At 41.9% G+C, this 27996-nt stretch overlaps 1 protein-coding gene across 3 annotated transcripts; it reads right to left on the minus strand.

Moving 5' to 3' along the window:
* Positions 1-1443: 1443 nt before the first annotated feature.
* Positions 1444-27990, minus strand: LOC108717209 (splicing factor 3B subunit 6). 3 transcript variants are annotated; one of them, XR_005961411.1, is made up of 6 exons: positions 27773-27990; positions 24642-24760; positions 22771-22909; positions 21395-21491; positions 16840-17019; positions 1444-3083 (listed from the first exon to the last, which is right to left on the minus strand). XR_005961411.1 is itself a non-coding variant. In XM_041563579.1 (5 exons), exons 1-4 carry the CDS (start codon positions 27800-27802, stop codon positions 21402-21404), a joined length of 378 nt encoding a protein of 125 aa, XP_041419513.1. In that variant the 5' UTR covers positions 27803-27990; the 3' UTR covers positions 16639-17019; positions 21395-21401. The 3 variants fall into 3 exon arrangements, 2 of the variants coding, with proteins under 2 accessions (XP_041419513.1, XP_018119542.1); XM_041563579.1 differs by lacking the exon at positions 1444-3083 and having other exon boundaries at positions 16639-17019; XM_018264053.2 differs by lacking the exons at positions 1444-3083; positions 16840-17019 and having other exon boundaries at positions 20942-21491; positions 27773-27986.
* Positions 27991-27996: the final 6 nt, after the last annotated feature.

Here is a 27996-nt window from a genome sequence, read left to right on the forward strand (position 1 = left end):
TCAGGAAGTAAAAAATGTTTTTACACTTTTTCCCCTTCCTTTCCCTAATTTGCATATGCAACGTAGGATTCGGTTCAATATTCAGCTGAATCTTTGATAAAGGGTTCAGGAATCCTAAATATTGGGCATCCCAACCCTATAGGAAACTAGGACCACTGCTCCAAGTCAATTATAAATCCCACTGTAAAAGAGAAGACCTCAAAAAGTTCAAGGGGACCTCTTTAATGATGACTTTTGGATATGGAGATGATCTAGGAGACTGTAAGGACTATTTCATGAGAAGCTTTGTGAGTGGGTTACTACTCTGGGTAATCAACCCCGTTAATTAGACTTAGGACAGACCTATGCTTCCCTGGAAGTCAGCTAAGGAGAAGTTCTGTAAGGTTTGGTTCTGGAGCCCACATTAGAGTACTGAAACTAAAGAGCAGTTGTGTTTTCGTTGCTACTGAATGCTGAATCTACCTGAGTACCAGCAGTTAAGGTATTACTGTTAAAAAGAACCACTGCCAACCAAATGAGTGATTTTGCACCACCTTTAGCCCAAACATCATTCTTCCAAACTATGCAAAGGGTAATGGGTGCTCGGCAAGAAAGACCTGGAAAGTGAACTACAGTTCTGTACGACACTGCTGAAAAGGTTCTTTTTGTCCCAGAGAGAATATCTGCTCTCAGAGATGGCAGCTATACATAGCAGGGGACAGACTGCATGCAGAATAAAATAATAAATGTGTGCCAAGGAAATGTGACTCATAACAAACAAGAACATTGTTGGCAGGAGGAAATCAAACATCAGTCAGAGTTGTCATTTCCACACTTAAAAAAAAACGGATCATAAATTCTTGTACAAGGGAAAAAAACTGACAAATGATATTGATGACATTTCTGAGATCTGTGTTTGAGGGGAGACGCTGCTAGTTGTGGGGTGTATATGGTGTATACTGGCAGTTGTACAACACATGAAAGACTGCATCAAGGGCAACACTGACACTGCCAAAGTTTTTATTAAAACACCAACTATTTGACACTTCCTTTTCCTGCTGCTTGTGGGGCCCATCTATAGTTGGGACCCTGGGCAGTCAAGCCTTGTTTGGTCGCTCAGAACCCAAAAACCCTCAGTGGAAGGTGAAATTCAGCTGTCCAACTCTAGGAGGTCTCAAGTGAACTAACTGTCTATTTTATTTCCCAAAGGGCCCTTTTTATAACATGGTCCAGGGCAAATGTCTCTTTTTTTCTATGCCCAAAAGTAATAGCACATGGGGCTTTTTTTGAGTGCTCCAGTAAATTTTTGTGTGTGATAGCATGAATACAGTTCTAAGCAGTTGATTGTCACTCAAAGTCATGGCACCCAGGGGAAAAAAAATTCAAATTGCCCTGTGTTCTTTAACCCCAAATCTGGCTCTGCAAAAATGAGTCAAGTCCAAAAAAATATATTCCAAAGCATTCTTTCAAAGTTTAAAAAATTATTCTTTATTCAGCATAAATATTAAAAAATGGGCATACAGACCAATTGATGTTCCGCCTTACGCGTTTTGTACCCACTGGCACTTATTCATAGGCAAAAATGAGTACCATCTTGGCCATGACCCACCTTTGTTTTGTCTAGTTGGGTCATGGCCGATCATATCCATGCTAATTTGCTCTTTTGAGTACTTTTGCAATTTATATAGTTTTTTTCCCTAGTTTTCAAGATATTAGCCTTTTGTACATTGCTTATATAATGGGTTTGAATGAAAAAAGCCACCTATTGCTCATTTTGTCTGACAGGCTACAGTCACCAGGAAATGAAGTTGTTGGGAAGAGGATAGTTTAGGAACATTGCTTTGCCTAGCAGAGTAACTAGGGGTAGACAGAAGAGGAACATGCCTAGGGTGCAATTGTTAGGGGGTGCAATGTACGTACCTCTTCTGTCACCTACCCCTAGTCCAGGTCCTTGTTCCCCACCAGGTGATGGATCATATGAAAAAGTCAGCACACGCGTCAATGTCGTGGAAAGCTGGATTGCCTTGGGAGTCCAGCTGGCCAGTACCAGCCCTGTTGCCTGGAACATACCAGAGTAACATCAGTTGTCTCTTTAGTGCTAACTACTGGTATTTTCTGAGCAGAGCACCATCACACGACATTGCTCTGCTCGCTAACTGTGTGGCAACTGTGGCTATTTGGTTGAAATGAAGAACAGGCGGGCTGCTGTTCCAAATTCATTCAGTGGCGTAACTACTTGCCAGCGGCCCCTGGTACAGGATGGGTACCTGGGACCCCGTCAGGCCCTACCCCCTATGAATTGTGCTGTTGGCATGCATGCTGCAAAATCTCCCCTGCCCAGCCTCCAACAATAACTGCTATCATGGCTCCGGTGGGCCCCAAGGGGGTGCAGACACGGGTACGATCACACCCCCTGCACCCCTGGTAGTTACGCCACTGAATTCATTATGTTAGCAGTGTAAAACTGGTTATATCTTAAAAACTAGAAAACCAATAATATATATTGCAAAAGTGCTCAATCTTACATCAAATTGCTTTATGTTTCCTTTAAGATTACGGCAATTGGACGGCATACAAGCCTTGTTACATCAGCCATTTATTTTACACATCTTTTTACACCGTTTCTTCAGCGAGATTATTTTTACCCAGCATAATAAATAGGCCCGCCCAAGAGCGACATTAGTCTTATCGGGTTGTATAATCGCCAAATGGTGCCACTTTCATGTATTTTGAGTATAATTTAGGAATTAGAACCACCAACCTAGTGACTATTTAATCTGGGAAACGTTCCCAGGAACAGTCAGTTCTAGTGCAGAGCGAAGGCTGAAATGATTCCATATCCCACGCCAATGACATACAGAAATGTACAGGGAACATTACAGGTCGCAGACGTGTTTTATAGTTGTACATTTGCAGAAACCTGACATCTGTGTATCCTGCTATGTCCTTCTGCGGTTTCAACTGTCCCTTGCACCCCATCCCCGGATGCATGAATTCATCCTTTGGAGCCCATCTGCGTTGGCCGCCTTCCCTTTTGCGGGTCTGTACGGTGGCAGTGACAAAGCCTCCTGTCATCCTGTCAGGCACGGCGGCACCTCCTCCTCCTATTCAATGAAATAACAAGCAAAATCTGTTCTCTAGCAAATTCTCCTTCACTTTCCCCCTTCCCTACTTTTGTGCCGGCACCAAACGAGCTGGAATTTATTCAACAAAGCAAAGTGTAACTGGGAAATTAGTCATATTGTCTGAATAGTCGGAAGGGATATTTGAAATTCTGTAGAGAAATAATTATATATATCTTTATAGCTGTACAACCAGCCAACAAATCTCAATCCTTTACATGAATACAATGCTGGATTAAGGACTTAAACCCTGAGACTGAAGGATATAATTATCCAAATTCCCGGAGAGTTTTAAGAGATTTAACATTTTTTGCTTCATTTAAAGTTTCACACATGCATTGGAACATGTCAGAATCACTTTCCTGGGGCTATTTTTACTGTTGAATGAAAAACTTTGCCTCAGATCAGCCTTCCCCATGTCCCACCAGCAAGACACAGACAATTCTTCTCCACCATGATGTGATGTCAATCTTGGGGCGGGTAAAAGACCAGATAGACTGATGACTGTTTATATATTGTTTCCAGCCTATTGAATCTTCCCCCTACCCTGAAGCCTGGTGTCATGGCTGCAGCACCACTGGGATAAAAAGGTCCAAAACCAGTAAGTAACAGGGCACTTGGGGAGGGGTTTAGGCTGCAGCACCACTGGGATAAAAGAGTCCAACACAAATAAGAAACAGGGCACTTGGGGGAGGGGTCTAGGTTGCAGCACCACTGGTATAAAAGAGTCCAACATAAATAAGTAACAGGACACTTGGCAAAGGGGTCTAGGCTGCAGCACCACTGAGATAAAAGAGTCCAACACAAGTAAGTAACAGGGCACTTGGGGAGGGGTCTAGGCTGCAGCACCACTGGTATAAAATAGTCCAACATAAATAAGTAACAGGGCACTTGGCGAAGGGGTCTAGGCTGCTGCACCGGATAAAAGAGTCCAACACAAGTAAATAACAGGGCACTTGGGGGAGGGGTCTAGGCTGCAGCACCACTGAGATAAAAGAGTCCAACACAAGTAAATAACAGAGAACTTGGGGGAGGGGTCTAGGCTGCAGCACCGCTGGGATAAATGATTCAAACACAAATAAGTAACAGGGCACTTGGTGGGAGGGGTCTAGGCTGCAGCACCATTGGGATAAGAGAGTCCAACACAAATAAGTAACAGAGAACTTGGGGGAGGGGTCTTGGCTGCAGCACCATTGGGATAAAAGAGCCCAACACAACTAAGTAACAGGGCACTTGAGGAGGGGTCTAGGCTGCAGTACCACTAGGATAAAATAGTCCAACACAAGTAAGTAACAGGGCACTTGGGGGAGGTGTTTGGGCTGCAGCACCATTGGGAAAAAAGAGCCCAACACAAATAAGTAACAGGGCACTTGGGGAGGGGTCTAAGCTGCAATACCACTGGGATAAAAGCGCCTGAAAAAGGTACTTGGAAAACTCTGCTATTCATTTCCCATCCTCCTGGGACCCGCACCATATTGTATTCCCTGACTGTGCTTTATTGAGTCTCTCTCTATTTAGGGCCTGACTGGCCTCACGCAGGGATACAGTGTCGGACTGGCCCACCTGGATACCAGGAAAACTCCCGGTGGGCCAAGGTGTCAGTGGTCCCTCCTGCTTCTAACCTTTTGGCCTATTTCAATGTAATTCTCTATTTCTTTATTGGAATAAAGAGGCTTGATAATGGAAGAATAGAGTATAGTATGTAGAGAAAAGAGACAAGGAGAATAAAGAGATTGAGTGAGGAGGTATAATAGTTTGGAAAGTGGGTCCATGGTCTAAGGTTTTCTGGTGGGCTCCTGGAATCCCAGTCCAACACTGGAGGAATAACCCACCTTCTCCCTACTTTCCACACAGTGGAGTAACTACGCACGCTGGGCCCACCTGCAAAAAGCTTTTTGGAAATAAGTCAACTCGCACAGTAACCTCTACAGCAGGGGTGCCCAAGAGGTACATCAGGATCTACTAGTAGATCTTTAGCTGGTGATCAGTAGATCTCGAGACACTGTTTAGTCTTGAGATCTACAGCTTGTCTAAATCACCCTTCTGTTTAATTCAGATATTTATTCTGTTTATTCATAAGAAATAGTTAATAATAATAATAATACATGATTATAATAATAATAAAACAATATCATAATAATACATAATAAAATTCTTAAATATAGCAATATAACTTTACCCATAAATGAACATAATAATTTAGCAATACAAAATGCTCACAATGCTATTATGGATGGAGATCTTAATGGGACATCACTAAAAGTGGCCCCTGCATTAGTAAAGTGTGGGCACTCCTGCCCTACAGCGCGTGCTTACCTGTTGTGGCTATACAGCAGACACTGCAGTCTGGGACCCTGGCAACCACGGGGTCTGCTTCTGCTATAGTTACACCACTGCTGACACAAAATATAGGATATACAGCACTGACAACTGCTACATGCCATAGACTGCAGTCACTTTTGCCTAAATGGCTGTAACAAGAAATATAACCGGAGTTCCACTTGCGGCACAGGCTTGTCAGAATGGCACAAGCAGAGTGAGGGAACTGAGCTGAAAAGCGTCCGGAGATGCTTCCTACATCAGTTTATGAAGCTGCCTAGCCCTTGCCTGGGCAGAACAACAGGGGGTGCTCCAGGTGCACATATATGAAATTAGTAATGTAAAAACTGCTTATATCATAAATCTAAAAAAAAAGGGGAGCACTTGGACAATTAGACATTGTTCTATGTGGGGTATATGTCTGCTTTAATGTGTCCTTTAATGTGCCCTTTAAGGGCAGATAGTGGAAGGGAACACCATGAAATTATGCAGGTTACAGACAATATGATTTGCAGGAGTAGAATTCCGGGGAGATGTGGGCTCACGAGGAGGAGAAAGGCATATCAGATAAATATGTTTCTCCCTGAATCAGGGATCAGAAATGACATGGCAAGATGTCTCGCAGCTTCAGATTTTATTTCCACTGGTTTATAAGGAAACAAAATGATTCATGTATTATTCATGCGGCCACATTGCTGCTTCTTTTACAGGCTGTCATTAAACACTGGAGGGTATTTATAGCGAGCCATTAACATTTACAGGTAGAGAATGGTAACAGGTTAGTGTATGTCGTGTAATACATCGCTGGGAACCCTCCCTCTGATACTTCGGGAGGCTCCTTAGCCTAATAACGTTTTTATTAAGGGAAAGGTCTATAGATGTTATCATTGCGGAAAGAGAGGATTAACAATACGTTATATCTCTTTAAATAGATATTTACTTCTTAGTAGTGCTGGGCAGTGTTTTGTACAGTGGAATAACAATTCTCTTGTTTTTTTTAAAGATTTTTTTTAGTAGCCCCACATTACAAGATCCGTGATCACAATTATTTTTTATTAAAAAAAGCCCAGCGCACACTTGTGTAGCGCACCCGTAGGTGTAGCTTTTGCTGTGTATTAAGGCTGTGTGTGACCAGGCTAACACTGCTTGTAGTGTGCCCTGGACCCCCAGTGTACCTGTGCAACTCCCGGTACCTGGTGTAAATCAGTGCAGCCAGATATTCAGCGAGACAGTTTCTTTGCAGTAAACTATAACTTGTTTATTAACAGAGAACAGGGAAAAATCATAAGTCACAAACACTTTGATGTTCACAGTAGTTATAGCGTAGCCTCCAAGAGCAATATTCCCTCCAGGGGGTACAAGATACAGCAGATGGAGTAGAAATCAATATAGATCAGTAACAATATACTTGGGAAATAGTTACCACTCTCACTGGGCACTATCCCTCTGGTTAAGCACTAGGGCATGGGTTTCTCAGCCTGGGGTCTTGTATCTTGGCACCGGACTTGATCCTCACCTCACCCACTGTATTCAGCCTGGGGTCTTGGGTCTTGGTACCCTATCTGGTCCTCAACTCACACACTGTAGTCCCTGCTCTAGTGGTTCAAATACCACGGGGTCCTAACCCCACTCTTTCTCCTCGTTGGAGCCACATCTGCTCACTAGCTACCCTGTGCTGACTTTCACTCCTAGAGTGACTATTACTGTATTACTATCACTATCTTACACTTAACTAACTTTCCCGGCAGACCTGGACCTAGGGTTGCCACCTGTCCGGTTTTGAACCGGACAGCCCGGTATCTTGAAGGGCTGCCCGGTTTTCCAAATAAGGAAAACCGGGCGGGATTAGCTTGATTGACGCCGCGATCGGCCAATCGGCGATCGCGACGTCATAGCTCCGCCCCATGACGTCACGGGAACGCCCACTGACATCACGGGAACGCCCACTGACGTCACGGGAACGGCCACTGACGTCACAGGACCACCCCCTGTCCGGCTGGAGCCACAGGGAAAGGTGGCAACCCTACCTGGACCTGTAGTACCTCTCAGTGAGGCAAAGTCCCAGGACAGACCCAGACCGCATGGTGCTAAACCCTTTTATTTTGACAAACAGTGCCATCTAGTGGACAATCTCCATGAACTAATTTGGACCCAGCAAGGGACATAGCTGCCTGAGTTAACTAAAGGGCCCTTAGGTGTCCAAATACTAAAGAGGAATGCCTGAGATAAATACACCCAAATCTCAGGGTCTCTACATTTGGTTATGCCCCAAATCCGCCCAACCCATACCCTGTTATGTTAACCCCCTCTGCCTGTCATCTGTCCAAGCACTACACACTTCCCATCAATCCCTCTCTCCTTTGAAGGCCAGGGTCTTTTTGGGTCCCCCTCTGCCTCAGGCTCCATGACTGGAGTACCTCATGTACCCCTCAATGGCTGACCTTCACCAGCATTCAGCACAGCAAGATGAAAGTCTCTGACAGGCAAGGGGTTAGGCTCTAAATAAGGGTTGCCAGGTCTAATTTTCAAAACCAGCCAAAGTCGGCTACAAAATCAGCCCAAAACTAGCCAAGAGGCACTTCAAAAGTAGCCCAAAAATAGCACATGTGCAGTGAAAAAAAAATATGAATATATGTGAAAATACGTCTTTTTCAAATTTTCACTCATTTGCAAATTTTTCCATGAAGCAAAATGGGACAGAATCACCCCCTTCACCAGGGGTGTAACTACAGAGGGGGCCCCAGGAGGTATACGGGCCCCATAAGGCCCTAATACATATACAATTGCAATAAATATTGGTAAAACAGGTCAACCTCTAGACATTTTGGTGGCCAGCTGATTTTTACCCCAAAATTGTCTGAAATTGAGGAAAGTTATCGGAAAATGCGTGAATGCTTAAAAGGCTTGTAAAGGCAAAAAAAAAAATCCCATTTTTACTTTCTTTAATGAAAAAGAAACCTCCAAATCTCCAATATACTTTAATTAAAAAATGTGTACTGTTTTTATAATAAACCTGACTGTATGCAGTGAAATTCTCCCTTCATTTACTGCTGTGGATAGGAATTGTCAGACGGGCCCTAACTGCTGAGCAGGGAAACAATCATACTTATGAACAGCAGGGGGAGCCCCCACCTTACTTCCCAGTCATGCAGAACTCAAGCAGCTTTGTTTATGACGATCCCTAAGCAGCCCAGACCACACTGAGCATGTGCACAGTCTTAGTCTTGCAAAGATATATAACAAAGTTACAAGATGGTGACCCCCCTGTAGCCAACTTTGAAAGCATAAATTATTTGTTTGATTAGGCTTGTGGTGCAGTAAGTTCATGTTTATATTTAGTATACAAAATACAGCATTTCTTGCATTATTCTAATTTAGACTTTACATGCCCTTTAAGAGTGACGGGAGACTGGGGTACAGAGCCCAAAATCTGGTAACTCCTGACTTCTACATAAGTCAGTCCCATTGCATGCTGGGTATTGTAGTCTTTCATTAAACTTGGCAGTCTGCAAATTATTACACAAAAACTACATTACCCAACATGCATCCCTAATGCATGTTGGGTAATGTAGTTTTTGTGTAACAATTTGCTGCATGCAGGTGTGGCACATTAGGGCAAGAAAAAACTTTGGCTTGTTTCCAAAGTAAAAAATAGCCATAGGCTCAAAAAGTAGCCAAAATCCGTACCTTGGCTAGTTTGTACTTTCATACCCCGCCTGGGCTTAAAATTAGTAGCCCAATTTGGCTGGAAACCCTTCCTGCAGTGATGGAATTAATACATCCAGGATCACTGTGGTCTGAATGATCTTAGTGACTGTGTAACATGAATAGCAACAAACTGGTGGTGGCATGAAATATTGAAATTATTTGCTTTTGGGCAGAGATCCAGGAACCTGCAATACCCCCTAAACTCACCACTGGGGGGAAGGGGGCAAACAGGAGTAAGAGGCATGGATGATACTATATTACTCCTACATCAGCGATCTCTAGTTCCCAGTTAATTGCCGGACTGGGGACAGGACCATGACATCACAAGGCCGTGACATTGCCGGGGCAGGACTGTGATGTTGTGGGGGTGAGCGGCTCATCGGGGGCTATGATGTGGCGATCAGCAATTGATCAATCGCCGAGTCAATCACAGGGAATCCTGCCTGGTTTTCCTAATTTGGAAAACCGGGCAAATAGTTTCGACCCTTCAAAAAAACTGGGCTGTCTGGATCAAAATTGGACAGGTGCCAACCCTAGTGATCCCCAACCAGTGGCTCGTGAGCAACATGTTACTCACCAACTTCTTGGATGTTGCTCCCAGTTGCCTCAAAGCAGATGCTTATTTTTGAATTCCAGGCTTGGAGGAAAGTTTTGGTTGAATAAAAACCAGTAGTACTGCCTAAAGGTGGCCATACACTATAAGATCTGGGGCCGAACGATCGGATTACAATACTACGAATGGGCTCTGACACAGGGCCGGAACTAGGGGTAGGCAGAGTAGGCACGTGCCTAGGGCGCAAAGCTGGGGGGGCGCCAGGCACGTACCTTCTCTGTCGCCTATCCCAAGTCCGGTCCCATCACTCCCTATCTTCCTGCACGGTTTGGCCTTTCTGCGCATGTGCGCATGCTGATTTGCGATTGTGCGCATGCGCGCTGGCGTCAACACGCCCACGTGCGCCGGCGTCAACACGCGCATGCGCGCCGGCGTCAACACACGCGTGTGGACCGGCGTCAACACACGCATGCGCACGCTCAGCCGGCGCCACAACGGGACAGGTTGCCTAGGGCGCCTAGGGCTCTGCTCTGACACATCAACTAGCCGATGCGGTCTTGGATCGTACAAAAACTCAAATATGACTGATCGATATCTGGCCGATTATTGGCCTGATATCGATCGGGAGGACCCGTCTGGAGCCCCCACACATGGGCAGATAAGCTGCCGAATTGGTCTAAAGGACCGATATTGGCAGCCCGTGTATGGCCACCTTAACAGAGACTCCTGTATTCTTGACAGTCTACATAGGTGTTAGTCAATCACAGATTCCCTGTCTTTTAACTAGAGTGAGAAGACTTGGGTACAGATTGGAAGTGGGTCCTGCAATGGCAACATTTTGTGGGTTAGGGTTGAGTTGGGTGTGGATTTAGGTTTTGCAGGTTAGGGTCAGGTGTGGGTTGAGTTTATCCTGACCTGCACATCACTAGTGGGCAAATGTAAGTCACACTACTTAGAAAACAATATATATATATATATATACCAATAGCCAACCGCAGTCCTTATTCGGCCTCACCAGGGACTTTTTTCATGCTTGTTTTGCTCTTCAACTCTTTTTACATCTGAATGTGGCTCATGGGTGAAAAAGGTTGCTGCAGAGAGAAGATCCTTCACAAACAGTCAGTATAAACCATTGTTTGAATAGAGCTCATCGCAGTGTTGAGTCAGCTCGGCCGGACAGCTTTGTGCAGACACAATGTAAATAAGCAGCACAAGGCCAATGTGATGCATCTGGAAGAATAAAGCCAATTGCTCCTCAGTGTCTCACTAGAGCATATTGTTTGCTTCTTGTACTAATGGCTCTGCGCTTGATATTACATTTGTAACATAGCCATCGCCGGGGCAAGGTTAGTGCTGATGTAAAAGCCCAGTACTGTGAGTTTGGAATCACTGAATGGCTGAACAAACACACAAAGAAGCTGTGAGTAATATGTCAGCTATCTGTGTATAGGGGCAGGTGGCACAGGAGCTGCTGTTCTAGCTATAGTAAAGCACCAAGCAACAGAAAACAATAGGTTTTTATCCCTCTGAATAGTTTGTTATAGACTGTATTGTTTATTCAGGGCTGAAAACTAGAATATTGTTGTATTTTTTTATCCCAAGGACCCAAATAAACACAATGTAGGAAAGCTGCACTTCAAGGCCGTTCCCGGACTCTTTAGTATTTAACAGCAGAAGCAGAAATTCACTTACTTTGAAAGTAACTTTTTAGTATAACGTAGACTGACTTTTTATCCAATGCCAGTGCAGCTTCTGTGGTACCGAGGGCAGGGAATTTTTCTGGGTTATGTGGTGGAGGGCAGATAATGGAAGGCAGTCTTGATCACTCCATCTTTTTTTAAACCACGCCCATTTTTAATCACACCCATGCTATCACAAAAAATGTTAAGACCACACCCACATTAATGGTGGTAGCACACCAAAAAACGGTTGGTACTCACTGCAGGGATATCACTCATATGTGAAGCAAGTTTATGTCATATTAAGACATATCCTTGAACCAATATGCTCCTCCTCCCCTGTGGATAACACAGCACCACCAGCACATGATTAAACACCTTAGCATAGGACAGGCAGAGTATGACACACACAGGGAGTATCATCATCATCATCATTTATTTATATAGCGCTGTCAAGATACGCAGTGCTTATATAGGGCAGACAGAGTATGACACACACAGGGAGCATAGGACAGGCAGAGTATGACACACACAGGGAGAATAGGGCAGGCAGAGTATGACACACACAGGGAGCATAGGGCAGAAAGAGTATGACACACACAGGGAGCATGGGGCAGACAGAGTATGGCAGACACAGGGAGCATAGGGCAGACAGAGTATGACACACACAGGGAGCATAGGGCAGACAGAGTATGACACACAGGGAGCATAGGGCAGGCAGAGTATGACACACACAGGGAGCATAGGGCAGAAAGAGTATGACACACAGGGAGCATAGGGCAGAAAGAGTATGACACACACAGGGAGCATGAGGCAGACAGAGTATGACACAAACAGGGAGCATAGGGCAGACAGAGTATGGCAGACACAGGGAGCATGGGGAAGGCAGAGTATGACACACACACAGGGAGCATGGGGAAGGCAGAGTATGACACACACAGGGAGCATAGGGCAGACAGAGAATGACACACACAGGGAGCATAGGGCAGGCAGAGTATGGCACACACAGGCAGAGTATGGTACATGGATTATTATTGTTGTTCTCACTTGATGTAATATTTACACTTGTAATTGTAGATTATATTGTTGAAGAAATATTGTTGGATTGGCTTTCTATGTAATTTGTAGGGATCAGTCTTTGCAAATGAAGCAATCAAGTCGTCATTATCTAGTTTTCCTGCGTGGCTGCTTTACAGTACAAGTATGCGGCCTGTTATGCAGAATGCTCGGGACCTGGGGTTTTCCGAATAAATGATCTTTCTATAATTGGAATCTCTATACCTTAAAATTAAACTCCAAAAAGGTGTAAAATCCTTAATCCAGTGATGAAATTAGTCCAAAAAAAAAAGATTAGTATCCAAAAAGATAAACAAAGAAACAAATTGATATAGTGAAGTCCATTTGTATCAAAAAAGATAACTAAAGCAAAAAATGTATATTGTAAAAAGACAGATATCATAAAAAACTGTTAGATTATATAGCTTTGAACATTTCATTATGATCTAGCATTCCTGAGACGCCAATAAGACTCATTCTGCATACCACACTCAGCACTTTTCTGAGACACCTTGTGATAAGGTGACCAGATTTTTGGAAAGAAATCCGGGGACAGGGTAGAATGTACGCAGTGCGCCGCGGCAAATTTTTCAGAATAATTCTGGGGGTATTGTACATGGAATTGCCTTTATGCCATCCTACTATGAGTTCTGGGGGTATTGTACATGGAATTTCCTTTATGCCATCCTACTATGAGTTCTGGGGGTATTGTCCATGGAATTGTCTTTATGCCATCCTACTATGAGTTCTGGGGGTATTGTACATGGAATTGCCTTTATGCCATCCTACTATGAGTTCTGGGGGTATTGTCCATGGAATTGCCTTTATGCCATCCTGCTATGAATTCTGGGGGCTACGGTACATGGAATTGTCTGCCATTACATTCATTAATATATCCACAGAGGGTGTATTTGTAAAATGGGGAGTTGTCAAGCAGGGGTGTGTCTTACAAAGTGGGCATGGTCTAAAAAAATGCCCTGGATTTCTTTCCAAAAATCTGGTCACCTTACAATGGGAGAAATTAGGTGAAGCAGCTAAAACTTTGTAATGAAAGAGCATTGATAAGGGAACAGTGGGGGGGGGAGTGAAACTCAGTGGACAGAGAAAATTAACATTACATTACCAGCATTCTCTGCCTGCCACTGATCGTGTGGGAGGAGGGGGAGAGGGGGGGGAATCAGCAGCATACTGGATACTGTCTGGAACACGATCCTGCCGGGTCCACCAGAGGTGCATAGTCGCTCCTTTCCTCTTCACAGTCTCCTCGTGGCCGTGCTGGTGATGTCATCAGCCTGCTTGCTCTCTCCTGCGCCCTCTGCCTGTGGAATTATGCAGTGCGGGCCCTGATCGGCCGCTTCACAGGGATTTTTTTAAGATATTGCTGCAGACGGGGACGCTTCCCACTGGGACCAAGGTCCTGAAACGGGGCCTGTCCCCGTGAAACGGGGACGAATGGTAAGCTTACCTTGTGATATGCAAGATGTGTTGTCAGCACTCAGGGTGTTCTCTGCAGATCTTTAGTAACCTAGAAAATAATAGGTTACTAGTAATTCTAGGTTACTAAAGATTAATGATGGGCGAATTTGTCCAGTTTCACAAATTTCCCACGAAACTGGCATATAGTTTGGGAAACGCCAGATTTTGACGCCAGTAAGTCAAAGTTGCAGCTGGAGCCCATTAAAGTCAATGGGCTTCTGTTAAACGTTTGACGCAGACGTTGGAACTGTCACCAGTGTCGAAAAAACTTTGACGTCAGCGTCGGAACCGGCGATGGTGTCAAAACTTTTCCGCCACTGGCAAATTTTCACAGCGAATTATCAAATTTATTTGCCAGCGGTGAAACGTGCAAGTTCCCCCATCTTTACTAAAGATCTGCATAGAACACCCTGTATTGAGAACACATCTTACAACACATCTTGCATTTTATAAAAGTGCTGCGTGCGGAATGCAGAGTGAGTCTTAAAGTGGACCTGTCACCCAGACACAAAACTGGTGCTTTTCAAATTAAACATGAAATCCAATTTCTATTTTTTATTAAAGCATTACTAACTGTTGTAAGCTCATTTTAAAATCTCCGCTGTCAATCAAATATTGTCTGTCTATAATTGTGAATTCCCAAACTGAGGGAAACATTTCGACATTCAAATAATTTATATCGTGTAAATTCATTTTGCTTGACTAATGTGATAAAATAGGATTTTGAATAAATTTTTTTGGGTGACGGGTCCCCTTTAAGGTGGCCATACACGGGCAGATAAAGCTGTCGATATCCGTCCTTTAGACCAATTCAGCAATTTATCTGCCCGTGTATGGGGGCTTCCAATGGGTCTTCCTGATTGATATCTGGCCTTGATATAGATTGGGAAGGTTTCATTTTCCCTGCGACCGACCCGTTGGAGCCCATTGCTCCTCACTGCAATCCGTTTGTTCGCCCTAGGGCCGAATGTTTGGATTACCCCCATATAGCACTGCTGTTAGTGGGCATATCGGGGAAAGATCCACTTGTTTGGCGATGTCGGCAGACAAGCAGATCTGTTTGTGTATGGCCAGATTAACTGGCGTCTCAGGTATGATAGATCATAGTGAAATGTTCAAAGCTATTTAATCTAACAGTTTTTTATGATATCTATCTTTTTATCAATTTGTTGCTCCGTTTTGATACAAATGGACTTCACTATATCAATTTACTTTGTTTATCTTTTTGGATACAGATGGATTTATTTTGAATAATTTGTTGGACTAATCTTTTGTTTGGACTAAATTCACCACCGGATTAAAGGAATTGTTCAGTGTAAAAATAAAAACTGGGTAAATAGGCTGCGCAAAATAAAAAATGTTTCTAATATAGTTAGTTAGCCAAAAATGTAATGTATAAAGGCTGGAGTGATTTGATGTATAACATGTCAGTCAGAACACTACTTCCTGCTTTTCAGCTCTCTTGGTTTACACTGACTGGTTACCATGGCTACCAGGCAGTAACCAATCAGAGACTTGAGGGGGGCCACATGGGTCATATCTGTTGCTTTTGAATCTGAGCTGAATGCTGAGGATCAATTACAAACTCACTGAACAGAAATGTACCATGTGGCCCCCCTTATAGTCGCTGACTAACTCAGAGTTATAGAGCTGAAAAGCAGGAAGTTGGATTCTGGCTGTTTTATTAGACATCTGTTCACTCCAGCCTTTATACATTACATTTCTGGCTAACTAACTATATTAGAAACATTTTTTATTTTGCACAGCCTATCTATTTACACAGTTTTTATTTTCACACTGAACTGTTCCTTTAAGGACATTACACCTCATTGGATTGGACTGAAATGATATCGAACTTTATGTAACACTTTTGTGATGCCACTACAAGGAGAGGGTGGAGTAATCAAAATCGGGACTGACCCACAAAAAACGGGACAGTTGGGAGGTATGCTACAGATTCTACCGCTGAGCCCCCCTGTCCAACGCACAGTAGCCCTTTTATATACACATGCACCAATGAGAGTGGCCTTTCTCATGTATAGCTGTATAGCACCACCCAGAGGCCAAAAAATGGATGCACACTTTCAGGACACAGCACAGAATATTGGGAGAATTCCGAGAGTTGATTTTTATTAGTCACTACATTTAAGGATAGGTACCCACTGGGTTTTTTTTTTTTACTGTTGATCCCCCTTCTCTCATCTCCAATCCTGTTTTAACGTTCACCTTCTCTGCATCACTTAAAGGGGTTGAGTTATCTTTTAGTATGATTGTAGAGAGTGATATTCTGAGACAATTTGCAATTGGGTTCCATTTTTTATCATTTGTGGTTTATTACCCTAGCAACCATGCACTGATTTGAATAAGAGACTGGAATATGAATAGGAGAGTCCTGAATAGAAAGATAAAAAAAACTAGTAGTACTAATAACAATAAATGTGTAGCCTAACAGAGCATGTGCTTTTTAAATGGGGTCAGTGACCCCCATTTGAAGGCTGGAAAGAGTCAGGAAATGGTAAATAATTAGGGTTGCACAGAGTCCAGGATTTGGCTTTTTCAGCAGGATTTGGACGAATCCTGCTGCCTGGCTGAACCGAATTTGCATATCCAAATAACGGCGGGGAGGGAAATCACGTGACTTTTTGTCACAAAACAAGGAAGTAAAAAAGGTTTTCCCCTTCCCACCCCTAATTTGCATATGCAAATTAGGATTCGGTTCGGTATTCGACAGAATCTTTCGCAAAGTATTTGGGGGTTCGGCTGAATCCAAAATAGTGGATTCGGTGCATCCCTATAAATAATTTAAAAACAATAAAAAAGAAAAAAATTAAGGCCAATTGAAAAGCCGATTAGACTTTCTATAGATGGCTAAAAGTTAACCTTAAGGTGAACCACCCCTTTAGAAGGACAAGTGATGTAAATTGCAAGAAAATCGAACGACCCTAACCTGAGTGTATATGAGCAGAGGAGTAAATGATGAAATGATTCCCATCTGATTCACAAGTCACTGCTCATTCCATGAAGCTTCTGTCAGGGCCTTCGTCTGCACTCAGAGCAATAATAATCCTTAATGGCAGTAATGAGGGCACCGGGGACAAGAGCAAGTCCAAGGCTGATGTGTTGGAGGCTGAAAGCACAGAGAACTCTGTCAGCAGAATCAATAATCCAGAGAAATGGGGGCAAGTAGTGAGTTAATTAACACATACACAGTCTAACAGCTCTAATGATGAGCGTATATATACAGTATATATATATATATATACCCTCAGGTGCTGATATTCACCATTTGCAGCCTCAGCAGTTTATCACAATCTGACAGTTTCATCACTCAGCAGCCAATATGCAAATCCGTTACATTCGCCCATGATCTGTATATTCTTTACTATATTTATTAACTTCTTCTGCATACCCCAAGTCTACTAAAAAAAAAAAAAAAATCAGCTAAACTAGAAATAAACTAAAGGTAAATTAATGTGAATTATTGCTATTTGTTTTAACATTACAGAGAAAAAGGGAATCGTTTTGAAAAATGTGAATTATTTGATTAAAACGGACTCTACGGGAGTTGGCCTTCCTGTAATTCGGAGCTTTCTGGATAATGGGTTGCCAGATAACAGATCACATACCTGTAATGAGAAGTTGTATACCCCAGTATTCATTTAATTCTGGCACCTAGAGATAAAATCAAGTATGGAGTCCGGCTCATATTGCACCTTATTCAAATGCAGTTAATCAAAAGATATTGGAACAGTTATCCAGAAAGCTCAAAATTATGGAAAGGACGTCGACTATAGACTTTATTATCCAAATAATAAAAATTTTAAAAAATGATTTCCTTTTTCTCTGTAATATTAAAAGGGGTTGTTCACCGTTGAGAACTGTTAGTATGATGTAGAGAGTAATATTCTAAGACAATTTGCAATTGGTTTTCATTTATTATTTGTGGTTTTTGACTTATTTAGCTTTTTATTCAGCAGCTCTCCAGTTTGCATTTTAATCTGGTAACTAGGGTCCAAATTCCCCTAGCAACCATGCATTGATTTGAATAAGAGACTGGAACATGAATAGGAGAGGACTTGAATAGAAGAAACAGTAATAAAAAGTAACAATAACAATACATTTGTAGTCTTACAGAGCATTTGTTTTTTTTAAAGGATAAGTAAACCTTTAAAATAAGTGCATGTAAAATTGACAAAGGTGCTATTCTTATAACTTTTGTAATGTACATTCACTATTAATTTTGTTCTTATTCCAAGATATTAAGGGATACATGTACTATTAAAGGGCATGTAAAGTCTAAATAGAATAAGGCTAGAAATGCTGTATTTTGTATACTAAATATAAACATGCACTTAATGCACCACAAGCCTAATCAAACAAATGATTTATGCATTCAAAGTTGGCTACAGGGGGTCACCATCTTGTAACTTTGTTATACATCTTTGTAAGACTAAGACTGTGCACATGCTCAGTGTGGTCTGGGCTGCTTAGGGATCGTCATAAACAAAGCTGCTTGAGTTCTGCATGGCTGGGAAGTAAGGCGGGGGATCCCCCTGCTGTTCAGAAGTATGATTGTTTCCCTGCAGAGCAGTTAGGGACTGTCTGACAATTCCTATCCACAGCAGTAAATGAAGGGATAATTTCACTGCATACAGTCAGGTTTCTTATAAAAACGGTACACATTTTTTAATTAAAGTATATTGGAGATAGGTTTCTTTTTCATTAAAGAAAGTAAAAATGGTATTTTATTTTTTTGCCTTTACATGCCCTTTAACATGATTACATTTTGTTACAACAGCGCCACCTGCTGGTCATTTTCTGACCAGTCTGACCACCAAGTAGTCAAGGAAGTTGTCAGGAGAAAGAAAGGAGGCTGCTGATGTTCTTCTACTTCGTAAAATAAAAATAGAAATTTTTCTCAAATCTTTCCTAAGCAGAAGAACATCAGAGCAGCCTCTTTCTTTCTCCTGACAACTTCCTGGACTACTTGCTGGTCAGAAAATGACCAGCAGGTGGCGCTGTTGTAACAAAATACTTACATATTAACAGTACATGTATCCCTTAATATCTACAGGTATGGGATCCATTATCTGGAAACCCGTTATCCAGAAAGCTCCAAATTATGGAAAGGCCATCTCCCATAGACTCCATTATAATCAAATAATCCAAATTTTTAAACCAACAAGCCTTTTTATTATAAAGTTTGCTACAGGCCAAGTCAAGAACAGCAACCCGTGTCCTGTTTCAAAGCAAACACCTTATTGGGGAGTATAGGTTACTGCACCTGCACAAGATAGTGTTATGCTAAGAGACACACACACACACACAACTGGTCTTGTTGTCTTTATATTCTATGGGTTTTTATTATTTTTATTATTATTATTTACTGTATGTGTATTCTTTTGTCTTGTAACTTGTAGGCTTGGAATTTTAACAGCTATCCTGCTGCTAGGGCTTAATTACCCTAGCAACTACGCAGAAGTGGGCAAGTCATAACAGAAAATATAGCGTATGAATATACGCAAATAAGAAAAAAATAGGAATAAGGGTAAAATGGAAGAAGAAACTCACAATCAAACAATGCCAAGTATTTTGAGGCGCAGGCCAGGAAAGTGTAGAACAGGAATGCAATAGCTAATTGCAAACAGACATTGTTACTAGCAATTAAAAAGGAGATTATATATTAGGTTAATTTAAAACATGATTTTAAAGACAAACTTCCCCTTTAACCAATATATCCGTCACTGGTTATATATACACCATACACATACAAGACCTGTGAAGCGGTTTATTGGCTTTTCTGTTTCCTAGGGAACAGCTTCACCCACAACTACTAATATTGACCATTACTATGTCGTCAAGTGGATTTTATTGTCATTTCAGCCATATACAGTAAATAAAGTACATAGTAGAAACAAAATGTGTAGTAATTAAAGGGATACTGTCATGGTAAAAAATATGTTTTCCAAATAGTGCTGCACCAGCAGAATTCTGCACTGAAATCTATTTATAAAAAGAGCAAACATAATTTTTTATATTTAATTTTGAAATCTGACATGGGGCTAGACATGTTGTCAGTTTCCCAGCAGCCCCCAGTCATGTGACTTGTGCTCTGATAAACTTCAGTCACTATTTACTGCAAGTTGGAGTGAGATCACCCTTCCTCCCCCCCCCGCAGCAGCCTAACAACAGAACAATGGGAAGGTAACCAGATAGCAGCTACCTAACACAAGATAACAGCTGCCTGGTAGAATTAGTTGACCTAGTGCGATTCCCACTGACAAAGAAAACGACATTAAAGGGTAGGGACACACTGGACGATTTGTCGCCAACATTTTTAAAAAGCAAATCGCGGCGACATATCGCTCGTTTTGTCTCTGAACAAAACCAAATGAAAGACGCCAGCTCCTGTGCCCACAGCGCGTTTGTGAATCGCCTGTAGCTCCAAAACGCACTGAGACCCTTTTCCGAGCGATTTATCAGAAATAGCATGTACTTAGAAAAGCACTGAAATCTCCTAGACACGCACACACATACAGATAAGTAGCAGCAATTGTAACGCAATGACGCAAGAACGCAAGCACGTAAAGACGCCAGGTTACAGCGGGAAGCACAAACCGTTTCCGGTTTGGGTGGAGCACGTACCGCACAGAGTAATGGGATACAAATCGCTCTGTGCCAATAGTCGATGTGAATCGTCTGTTCAAAAAAGACGATCGTCTTGTCGCCGCGATTTACTTTTTTAAAACGTTGGCGACAAATCGTCCAGTGAGTCCTTACCCTAAAACAAATGACCACCTATATACATCATGTTGGTTTTAATGATAAACGTACAAAAAATACTTTCCCAGGAAGCAGACCCTAAGGCCTAAATGGTCACCGTGTATAAACATCCGGGGGATTAACTGAACGTTTCACCAACTCCATTTCTGAAGAGAAAACAATAGAATATGCAGCTCATTGTCTGCTGCAGTTTCTCTGCCCATCCTATTCCTAACCCACATGTACAACACTCGCAGCCCATCAATAATGAATGTTTAACTCATAGCAGGAGTTTCAATGGTAGCTATATTGTATTGTACTTTATAGAAGGTGCTGAATATTTCCATAAAAATCCTGGTCACATGATATACAATATATAGTGGAACCTCCATTTTACATCCCCTGATTTCAAGTTTCCCCACATTTTACATTGTTGTTTTGCGGTCCCATCTATACATTATGCATAATACATTTTCCTGGATTTTTTAAGGATTTTACACATTTTTTTCTTGTCCCCTGAAAAACGTAAAATGAGGGTTTTACTGTCTATATTCCACTGGAATGGTATGCTCCTTCTAAACAGAATGATGTGGGGGAAAGTGGTACTCGGTGTCTTGGGAAATACTGTCCAGTTCACATGCGAGAAGTCCATAATCAGTCATTCAAAAATATTTATAAAGCTTGCAAAAAATGAACAAAAAAAGTCTAAAAATAAATAAATAAATAAATAAATATATAACCATTTATTTATTTGGGGGGATCTGTGTTGATTCCATATTTCTCCTTGAGAAGTTTCAGCTGTTCCTCCTTCTTCTTTGTGTCCATCTTCTGGAACGCCTATGGATACAAAAACAATGAGTCATTACAATGAAGCTGGCGGTTTTTGTACAATGAAATATATACAGCGGTAAAATAGTATCGCTCTCTTGCTTTATGGCGTTATATCGACAAACCAAATATCATAGGGGAAATGAGCTTCATAGAATAGACAAATCTTATGGGAAAGTGACAATCTTTATATGAATAATATATATACGACTTTGAAATTGAAAAGGGTGAATGTATTTCTAAAAAGGGTATCTGTGCCTTTAAAGCAAATGTATAGCTAAATAACAGAATATATGGGGGGTGCTCCAGAAATAGCTGTTGCAAGGCCACCTACACATGAGGCTGTGACAGGAACATAATGGAGTATTGAGAAGCACACGCAGGGGGTCTGGGAGCAAAGAAACATGAAATGGATGTGCGGTTTTACAGCTCAATGATTGCTGCTGTGTCTAACGGCACCTCCTTACTGGTTAGAAGTGCGACATAATTCAAGAGGAAAATCTAATAGGCAAGTCTTTGAGCTCAAGAACAACCAATTAAATCTGTAAATGGCACAATATTTTATTTCACATCTGTTGTCAGCGGTGCTGCTTTCAGACAAAGTTTAAGCAGGTCCTTATTAGAATGCAGAGAGCTCTGGTAGACATTAACAAGCTGAATATGATTTGGAGCAACATGGGATCAAATGGACACCCCATTTTTGTCTTTTCCATTTATTACAGAGAGTTAGCTGGCAACACTATGTCCCCCCTTAAGCTTGCACATTGCACAAAAACAACCCCCTCCCCATCTAGTTCCATTGTAAAGTGATGGAATCTGGGATTATTCTGCTTTCCAGAGTGGGTGCTGCATAGATTCTTTGCACAGCAGAGGGACTTCAAGTCTCAGTGCGCAAGTGAGCGGCACGGGGCGCAAGTGAGCGGCACGGGGCGCAAGTGAGCGGCACGGGGCGCAAGTGAGCGGCACGGGGCGCAAGTGAGCGGCACGGGGCGCAAGTGAGCGGCACGGGGCGCAAGTGAGCGGCACGGGGCGCAAGTGAGCGGCACGGGGCGCAAGTGAGCGGCACGGGGCGCAAGTGAGCGGCACAGGGCGCAAGTGAGCGGCACGGGGCGCAAGTGTCAGAAACATGGTGGGATGCAGGTCTTTTTTCTCCCACTTGAACAATGCCCTGCCCTTACTGCAATTATTGAGAGCTCAGAGAAGATACTACCTGCTGCTAAAATACACCTAACACAGTGACTACATCTCTCTCTCTACTGATACAACACTGACAAATGCAAGGACTTACCCTGTTGGCATTGTAATACAACACAACCAGGTATCTGTTACAGACGTTGAAACCAGAGAGATGATCACAGGCGTTCTTGGCATCAAAGATGTCTTCATAGACCACATATGCCGTGCCCCTGGTTTCTGGTGTGTTCCCACTGTAAAGAGAGATTAATTATAAGGCGTTACGCAAACTACAAAATTCACGAGAGCGTCAACTATATTAGTCAGAACCAGCAGTACAAAAAGAGGTCAGCAACAGCTTTCAGTTGCAATTATAATTACAAATAACTTTTAAAGGGATTCTGTCATGATTTTTATGGTGTAGTTTTATTTCTAAATTACACTGTTTACACTGCAAATAATTCACTCTACAATATAAAATGTCATTCCTGAACCAGCAAGTGTATTTTTTAGTTGTAATATCGGTGTGTAGGTGCATCTCAGGTCATTTTGCCTGGTCATGTGCTTTCAGAAAAAGACAGAACTATAGGATGGAACTACTTTCTGGCAGGCTGTTGTTTCTCCTACTTAATGTAACTGAATGTGTCTCAGTGGGACCTGGATTTTACTATTGAGTGCTGTTCTTAGATCTACCAGGCAACTGTTATCTTGTGTCAGGGAGCTGCTATCTGGTTACCTTCCCATTGTTCTGTTGTTAGGCTGCTGGGGGGGAAAGGGAGTCGGGTGATATCACTCCAACTTGAAGTACAGCAGTAAAGAGTGACTAAAGGGCATTCAAGGCCCGAAACATGTTGTGTAATTATGTAGTCTTGCATTAAAGGAACAGTAATGTCAAAAAATAAAAATGTTTTAAAGTAATGAAAATATAATGCAGTGTTGCCCTGCACTGGTAAAACTGCTTTGTTTGTTTAAGAAACACTACTATTGTTTATATAAATAAGCTGCTGTGTAGCAATGGGGGCAGCCATTCAAAGGAGAAAATGCTCAGGTTACACAGCAGATAACAAATAAGCTCTGTCTGTTTAATGGTGTTATCTGTTTTCCATTAGTTAACCTGTGCTGTTTTTCAATTTCCACCATTGCTACACAGCAGCTTGTTTATATGAACTATAGTAGTGTTTCTGAAGCAAACAGATCAGTTTTACCAGTGCAGGGCAACACTACATGATATTTTCATTACTTTAAAACACTTAAATCTGCTCTCCTCACCCTTTATCTAAAGAGTAACTATTGGGAAAGCAGTACCCTTAAGAGGATTGATGCATCTACACTGAAAAAGATTAAAGGCAGAGTGTAAGAACAATCTCCAAAATTCCAGTGACTGAAGTTTATCAGAGCACAAGTCAAATGACTTTAGGCAGCTGGGAAACTGACAAGATGTCTAGCCCCATGTCAGATTTCAAAATTAAATGTAAAAAAATGTGTTTGCTCTTTTGAAAAACCATATTTCAGTGCAGAATTCTGCTGAAGCAGCACTAATAACTGATGCATTTTGAAAAAAAACATATTTTCCATGACAGTATCCCTTTAAGACAATTCAAAATTTGTAATCAGTGTAAACTGAAAACATGCTTAGAATTATATTTTCTTTTAAAAGGCAAAATTGAATTATGATTCAGTAGAAAACCATGTTTCAGAGAATGCAGAATCATTCTATACATAATCTATATAGAAACTCATACTTGCATTGGACAGCTTCTTGCAGAAAGCTTTCGAAATCATACAGAACTGTAATATAAAACTATGATTATATTGAGTTCAAATCTTGCATCCAAAAACAGTTCTAATAACCTAATTCTTCAATCCCCCCTGTTTGTTATCAGAAAAACTATTTATGAACAATAGAGTCTCCTATGCTAAAGAACTAAACACATTTCCCCCATGCTTTCATGCCGCTTTAACATTCTTAGAAGAAGTATTACTTACACCCTGATCTGTCGGATGGGTCCATATTTGCCAAATATATCGTACATTTCCTCCCCAGTGATTTTATAGGGCAGGTTTCGAATGTATAGAATTCTGTTCACTTCTGGTGGTAAACGAATCTGTAAAAGAAATGGGGTGTCGCTGTATTATTATCAGTCAATGTAAATTTTAAATACAGCCATATACAGACCTGAAACAGGATAAATCCCTAATGATATAAAAACATAAAGCACTAACAAAGCTCCACGTACATGCAGCATCTGACAGTTACTAACATATCTTAGTCTGCAAGTCACAGAATGGACAAGTGTCCCCCAAGAAATGATTACTCATTTGCTCACTTGCACAACATTATCAGAAACGATCCCAGTCAGTGGGTGCAAACAGGTAACTGTATAATGTTACTCTCCAGCTGCAACACCAAGCCTCTGACTTACCTCCGCTATATAGATGACATATTTATAATCTGGACAGATACTGAACAAGAACGTATTCAGTTTCACAAACAGTTTCAAGACTTTCATCCAACTATCAATTCCACTCACATCCACTTTCTGGACACAATCAGGGAAAATACTATTCAAACCACCATATATCGAAAGCCAACGGACAAACCATCATATCTAATGTATGACGGCTTTCACCCTGACCACACTAAACACTCAATCTACAGCCAGGCTTTACGGTACAATCGTATATGTATACCTGCCCACACATCCTGACTTCAGACAAAATACCAATTCCGGACACAGAGGAATACATAGACAAAAATTAGCAGCACACTGTTAAGTTGCAAAAGTGCTCAAGTGCATAATTTATTTAGCCCATAGCATACAAAGGCAACGTTTCGAGCCAACCAGGCCCTTTATCAAGCCATTAGCTTGATAAAGGCAGCCATCTTGGATTTCACTGGCTCCTCCTACCTATATCTTCCCAGCCAACTGCAGCTCTGAAATCTCGCACATGCTCAGTTGAAATTCCTTGTTGCTTATCAACCCTTCTAAGCTATTTTCAAATCAGCCAAACCTGTGTGTTAGCTGCTGTTCAGTAGTGCTGCCACCTGCTGGAAGTTACTGTGTGCCCTTCATTTGCATAATAACATCACCAGCAGGGGACAAGATAGGGAAATATCCTGATACTTCTAGTGGAGTTTACTAAAACAAGGCATTCTGGGTAGAATACTCAAAGCAGTGTTACAATCTGAGCATGCTCCTGAAATTTGCATATTAGAGTCTCTGTTATAGTCACAGTATGGCCTCCCTCAGTGAAAGAACCCATTTGCAAAGTAAGGGATTTTTTTTAAACCTGCAGTTTTTTCAAAAAACTATATATGTAGTTTGATTAAACATGTTTAGCTTGTACTGGTCAGATTGTTAATATGTGTTTGATTTTGGCTGTGATAGGTGCCCTTTAAGGGCAATTTTAAAACAGATAATGAAAGAAAAGTGTGGGAATACAAATTAATGGAAACTTTCAATTCTCTGAACAATGGACTAAACCTGGGCCTTGGATTTATGGCTAATGATGTGGACTAAGAAAGGACTGCACCAGGTCACAAATACCAACATGTCTGGATATGGACTCAGATCATATGGAATTCCTTTGATTCTACACTCCAATAATTCAGCCTTAATTTATACTCAGCCTCTTTGACCCACATTATCTTGTACCTTATCTGCTTGTCTCTTGCAGATCCCCTCGTAAATGACTGACGCCTTACACCTAGATTGATATTCCTTTTTGTTGGTCATTTGACCTATGAGCTGAATGTTGTATATATACCAGAGAACACCACAGCTTCAGTGTAATCCGACTGAAAAAGTAACTAAAATGTTCTGAAAGCTTGTTATGATTATATTAGTTAGCCAATAAAGGTATCACCTTTATACCACTTTTGTTATTTTTTTTTTTATTTCAAACGGGTTGCCCTGTAACATTTTTACTGGCTAACACGGTACAGCAACTTTACCTGCAATTATAATGTTATACTAACCTCAAGTCTGACCCCTTATTTCATAACACGGTTATGAACTAAATCTCCCCCTAACTGGCCTTCAGACTGGGCCCCTTAGCTCATAACAAGGTTACAGATATATAGAAACATTGGGGTAACAGTCAACCTGCTATATTTCCAGGGGTACCCAGGGTACAAATAAACACTCACCCCAAATCTCCCCCTAACTGTTCTTCAGACTGGGCTCCCTTAGCTCATAACAAGGTTACAGATATATAGAAACATTGGGGTAACAGTCACCCTGCTATAGTTCCAGGGGTACCCAGGGCACAAATAAGCACTCACCCCAAATCTCCCCCTAACTGACCTTCAGACTGGGCCCCCTTAGCTCATAACAAGGTTACAGATATATAGAAACATTGGGGTAACAGTCACCCTGCTATAGTTCCAGGGGTACCAGGGTACAAATAATCACTCACCCCAAATCTCCCCCTAACTGGCCTTCAGACTGGGCCCCCTTAGCTCATAACAAGGTTACAGATATATAGAAACATTGGGGTAACAGTCACCCTGCTATAGTTCCAGGGGTACCCAGGGCACAAATAAACACTCACCCCAAATCTCCCCCTAACTGTTCTTCAGACTGGGCCCTCTTAGCTCATAACAAGGTTACAGATATATAGAAGAAACATTGGGGTAACAGTGACCCTGCTATAGTTCCAGGGGTACCCAGGGCACAAATAAGCACTCACCCCAAATCTCCCCCTAACTGGCCTTCAGACTAGGCCCCCTTAGCTCATAACAAGGTTACAGATATATAGAAACATTGGGGTAACAGTCACCCTGCTATAGTTCCAGGGGTACCCAGGGTACAAATAATCACTCACCCCAAATCTCCCCCTAACTGGCCTTCTAGAGAGTCCCACTGTGTCAAATTACTTATCAATATAATAATGAAGTATTTCTAGTAAACAACAGCTGAGTGGATAGTTGAGTTCTAAAGAAACCTTTAATAATCCTCTCGGTTTCCATTCAGCACACAAATGCCAGAGCATGAGGCATTGTATATACAGAGTTGTCACGGGCTGATTGTGCTGCAGGACTAGAAGCAACACTTCCCGCTCCCCATATCCCTTATGACTATGAGCAATAGAAATCCCCACAGCACGAGACTCACATTGGCGCGTTTGGCCGCTTGCATAGCCATGGTGCCCGCTGGATAAGAAACCTTTCCCCCTTACGATAAAAACAAACCAATTTCCCGGCAACACACGCACCGACCGGAACAGGAAGTGTAAGAGTGCGACGTAATGGCAACTTCCTCTATTGACCTAGGAAGTTACGTCCGCCTTGAGTCACGTGGTTGTTTGCTTGTGGCGAACCCTAGCGTTGAACTGTGGT

Source organism: Xenopus laevis, chromosome 5L (assembly GCF_017654675.1).
Source record: "Xenopus laevis strain J_2021 chromosome 5L, Xenopus_laevis_v10.1, whole genome shotgun sequence".
NCBI classification, from domain to species: Eukaryota; Metazoa; Chordata; class Amphibia; order Anura; family Pipidae; genus Xenopus; species Xenopus laevis.